General features: G+C 26.8%; 1 protein-coding gene across 2 annotated transcripts in view; it reads right to left on the reverse strand.

The window, feature by feature from the left end:
* Window positions 1-5426, reverse strand: part of LOC106792038 — a 28270-nt gene that overhangs the window by 8956 nt on the left and 13888 nt on the right. For both annotated transcript variants that reach the window (XM_014758145.1, XM_014758147.1), the window contains exons 9-15: window positions 4210-4318; window positions 3918-4041; window positions 2951-3023; window positions 2508-2868; window positions 1810-2175; window positions 1525-1681; window positions 1193-1404 (exon numbers count right to left, since the gene is read on the reverse strand). In XM_014758145.1, the coding sequence (XP_014613631.1) occupies window positions 1193-1404; window positions 1525-1681; window positions 1810-2175; window positions 2508-2868; window positions 2951-3023; window positions 3918-4041; window positions 4210-4318 (1402 nt within the window). The remainder of the gene's footprint in view (window positions 1-1192; window positions 1405-1524; window positions 1682-1809; window positions 2176-2507; window positions 2869-2950; window positions 3024-3917; window positions 4042-4209; window positions 4319-5426) is intronic.

A 5426-nucleotide genomic window follows, 5' to 3' on the forward strand; every position in this document is an offset into this window, starting at 1 on the left:
AGCCTCATGTATGTCGTAATATAAGAAATAATAATAAAATAAAATTTCTAGTTGCTGAAGAAGTCCCAATAAAGGGACGAAACGTCCAACTAAATCAAACATAGTTCTACTTCTTTCATGTCCAAGTTCCCTGTTAAATTTCATCATTATATATATAATATTAAATTAAAATTCTTTATGTGTTGTGTGTTCATGCATTATACGTATGCATTTTGAATTTCTTTCCCGCATGTTTTCGTATAATGAAAGATAAAAGGAAAGGTGTGTGCACGATTAGAAATAAATACCTCGATAAAAATACAGAAAATGTTTAAATTATTTAATTATTTGTTTGTTCAAAATAATATTGAAATTTTTGCACAATTAATTATATTTTTTAATCGTCAACCCTACCTACATAAATACATGCAGTGGGGGGGACAAAAGTTTTTAATAAAATCCGTTAATAAAATCACCCTTTTTTTTTTTTTATATTCAAGTAGCAGGAATTCCTCCTACGAGAACTTTTTTTTTTTTTTATTATCGCAGAATGAACGACTCTGTACACGCAACTTAAAAGTGACCTAAAACCTCTCTCTCTCTCTCTCTCTTTCTTTTTTTCTTCCCTAACCATAATTACTGCTACTTTCAAATGTAATTATTCTACGTAAAGTGTCGCGTATAGAATATCGTGCATTGTAAGATACTATATAAAATGTGTGTTGTACAAAAATTTGAGTTCATTACACCTTTGTCCTTTAGATAACATCGATATGTCACCGTTTTTACGATGTCTACGATATAAGGGATAATAAAAACAAAAATAAATTATTGCACAGAGTGTTTCATTAATTAAAGAAATGTCATATTGACGTATACAAAAAAAAAAAAACAATATGTAAATTAGGTGCACAGCAATAAATTCTAATTAATATTTTTATCTACAATACTCGAGATTGACCATACAAATTGGAAGAACATATTGTACAAAGTGGAATTTATATTTGAATTAACGATATAGGAAACATTTAATAACAAATTGATAAACAAATAAAATGAAAATACATCAAAGTAAAATGAATGGACCAAAGTTAAACGTTTCTAATTTAATTTCTAATAACATTTCTTTTTTTATTTCAACTTGTAGATTATATTTTCACATTTGTTTGGTAAAACTTGAGATATAGGTTCCATATAAATAAAAATTACTCACGTATCATGCACAGAAGATCTTTGAATTTTTTTGTATACGCCTACGGTGAATCTGTCCTGATGAAAAAGCTGCGATGGCGATAATGAACGTATTCGTCTTCTGAAAGGACTATTTATAAACACAGGATCATCTGTACGTGTGCTAGATGATGATTGTTCAGTCTCGGTAAATTGTTGATTAATCGGCTCGTTAATTTTCCAATCATTTCTTGACTGAAACGATATCTCGTAAATTTCGGTTAATTATTTCATATTTATTTATATTGATTATTATTTAAAAAATGAATACATTTAAAAACGATAAAACGACACAATTATTACATATCATTATACCTGTCCATACGATTGATGATTAATTATTGTTTCTTCACCTTTTGTATTGGCCAGATCTTGATAATTACGTGTATACGCAGCAGTGTTAGTTGTATTCAATGTTTTAAACGATGCTCCGTTAATTAATTGTCTTTGTCGTTGGAAAATTGTATCAAATCTAAAAATTATAAAAGCCATACGGCGACGAGTGTTTTTCTATCGTTTTTTTATTTTTCTATGAAATATAATTTAGGTAATATTATTATATCGTTTAAAAAAATATGAACGAATGTTGAGAAAACTAACGTTTCGAAATGTGGTAATTTGTTTTGTTGATTAGTATCGAATATTGTATATGGTGATGGTAACGTTGTTTCAATTGGTTTCATTCTCGAATATTTTAAATAGCCGTCAGAACTCTTCGAATATCTTTCCTTGACTATTGCTCGAGGATGATCTTGAGATACGAATTTCGATCTAATGTTTACTTCATTCGATATATTTTGATTACTTTCCACGGTGTAATGTGAATTTATTGTACAGGATAAAGGACGATACGTATTTCTATGGGAATCGAATGTTTGATTCGTTACTTGGCTATCTAACGATGTCATAGGAGATATTCCGGCATCTTGTTGAAAACGTTTGCGTCTTTGATACGTTGTTTCTAATCTGTGTGCATCCAAAAATATTATTTATTAAAAATATATATATATATATATATATAATATACGTATTTATTCATTTATTATTTACAGTAAATAGCAGAAGAAGAAACGTCATTTACAATAAAATTGAGTATAACAACACTTGCTATTTGTCATATATTTAAAAATTACAAATAATCCCCATGCATTGGAAAAATCCAATGTGTGTTATAAATAATTATTTGATATTTCCAAATATTCAATTATTAATTATGCAATCTTTGTTTCTTTTCTTTCCTGACATTTCTTCTTCGACTCTTCGATTCTTTTTATATATATATATAGATATATATATACCCAATATTTTTACTTCTTAATTTTAAAACGTTATTTTTATTCTCCGAATTGTATAGAGTATTTTTTCTTAATTTAGCATTTAACTGATCTAAATTATTTTCGGATAAAGGGTTAGATGATTGATCGTTTAATTTTGTACTCGATGTTCCTCGTGAATAAAGTATCGGAATTTTGGATTCCATTCTGATGTTCGATGTTTCTTGAGACAATGGTCGAACCAAACGATCATCTTGAAAATTGATATTTTCATTATCATTGAGATTGATTTGTGCTGTTACTCGATGATTTAGATTTATACTAATTCCATTTCTATTCAATGTATTTGTATTCTGATTATCTCGACTTGTACGTGAATGACCATCTAAAACATAGTAAATTGCAATAATCGTTAGTCCGTCTTGTTTCATTTTCTATTCATTAAATATTCAATTTAAATCGATTACCATTGTGATTACCAATATCATCAATTCGTTCTTCCAACCCTTGAACATCATTTAAACGCGATAAAGTGTCCTCCTAAAACAATTATTATGAATAATATTCTTTTCAACAAATAATTATCACACACAGGATCGTTTTCTAACCTTTATTATTTTTAATTGATTAATTACATTCGAATTAGACTTCGTCATAATTGAATAATAAAATAACGATGTTGCATTATCGTTAAGAATGATATTCTATTAAAAAAAATGACATATATATATATATATATATATATAAAAGAATAATCTGTAAATTTAATAAAATTTTCTTTCAATACTAATTCGATAGATTTTTATATGATTTGACAGATGACAGATTTTACAAAAATAATGGTTAAATATATCTAACAAAGGGAGAACACAATTTGAGAGAAATTGAAATTGTTTAATCATTTGGTAATTGTTTTAATATATATATTATATTGAATAGAATTTTTTAAATCGTGCCCACCCTTTGTAATAACATCTACACGTACGTATATATATATATAAAGAAATTAGTATGTTAAATGTTACAAATTATATGCAAACTAATGTATATATGTGATAGTTAAAAAATGTCTCTCAAGCTTAATCACGAAGCAACAACTTTTATTTAAATAAAAAAAAAAATCGAATTAAAACGTAAATTAGTTGTATTATAATCCGACGTGTTATTTATAACCTAAGAATTTTTCTCGTTTGACCTTAAAGAACGGAGCTTTCTTAAGAAGCAAATATTAAATAGCGTGATAATGGTTAATCACGAAAATGCAAATGTAATTATTAGTGAATCATAAGTATTTGTCACGAAACCTACCCACGAAGTTAACTTTTTATCTATGTTAGCTTGTACAAAAGTTGAAATTTCTTGATATCAATGCGCATATAAATAATCATTTATATATTACATATATTTATAAATGTATTTATGTATTTATTTTACCTGATTTTGAGGTAATATTTGCCATACTACGGGTTTCTCGTTTGTAGAACGTAAAGCTATACCACGCGCAAACAAATTTTGTCTGTTTGCCCATGGGCTCCCATACTTCTTTGCATTTTTATTTCTAAATAATAATAGATAATCTATATTATAATAGGTTTAATTAAATATAATATTATATATAAAAGAACAATCCATTATGCAGTTTATAACACAATTTGTAATACAATAAATGCACGAGTTTTCGGTTCACCCTAATATTATAATAATCAAATGAAAATGATATAATTACCTCAAAAAATTTCCCCTGTCAGGTTTAGCCGTTGCGATTTGACGTTTGCTACGTCCTGTACCAGGTGAAACCGAACCACTTCCGGCTACGATCCAATCAACGTCAGGTCCTAAATAAAAATGATGCGTGTTAACTTTAAGAAAAAAACAAACATTGATTTAGAAAAATAATTCCGCGAGTTAGAAATTATGTGTCACACAAATATTAATATATATCTTGATGATAAAGGTTCATAGGGAACTTGGACATGAAAAGAAGTAGAACTTAATTTAACTAAGTTGGACTTCTTTTCATGTCCAAGTTCCCTATGAACCTTTATCATCAAGAATTATAATTTTGGACGAGAGACAATACTGAATAAATTAATATATATTACACATTTATTTCTTTTAACAAATTTTCTATCAAAAAAACAACATGCAAACATGCAAAGAATAATAATGATATTATATATATTAGGGTGAATCAAAAAAAAACTTTTATTTTTTTTTTGGATCTGACACACAAAAACTTGTTGCTAGGCACCTTTAGAAAGTACTCACCCAGTATGGGCTCTTAATTTTAATAGGAAGATCCTCCTCATCGCGGTTTTTTATTTTTTTCTCAGTCCAACAGAAAAAAATTCATACCTYCTCATTAATTGATCATACGAAAAAATGTTTTAATCAAATTTTGTAGGAAATTCAATGTTCTACAAAAAAGGTTACTTATGTTTTTTTCGTAAACCTCACTATTTAAAAGATATTGAAGATTTTAGTTTGATTATTTTAAGACAAATTTCATTTTTGTTTATGAATTTTGTTACTGACTGAGTAATAATTATTATCAAATGAGATGCACTGATTCTTGCAGGAAATTTAACGCTCTACAAAAAAAGTTTGGTATGTTTAATTGATTAAAAAAAAAAAAAAAAAAAAAAAAAAAAAGTAATAAAAACGTACGTATCATTCTCTTTTTCCAAAAGTAAAGCTTCTTTACATTCATGAAAAATGTTAAAAAAAGATTAAAAAACTTTAATTGAATTAATATAAACTAAAATTCTCGTAAAAATTTCTAAAATTCATGAATTTAATAGATAAATTTGAAAAAGTTATTAAAAAATGATTGAAATCAGAAAGCATTGGGATTCGTATACGAATATCTTTTAAACGGTTGGAGTAATCAATTAAACATATCAAACCTTTTTTGTAAAGCGTTAAATTTCCTACAAGAATCAG

Source organism: Polistes canadensis, unplaced genomic scaffold (assembly GCF_001313835.1).
Source record: "Polistes canadensis isolate GaletaPanama2010 unplaced genomic scaffold, ASM131383v1 scaffold_372, whole genome shotgun sequence".
In the NCBI taxonomy this organism is placed as follows: domain Eukaryota; kingdom Metazoa; phylum Arthropoda; class Insecta; order Hymenoptera; family Vespidae; genus Polistes; species Polistes canadensis.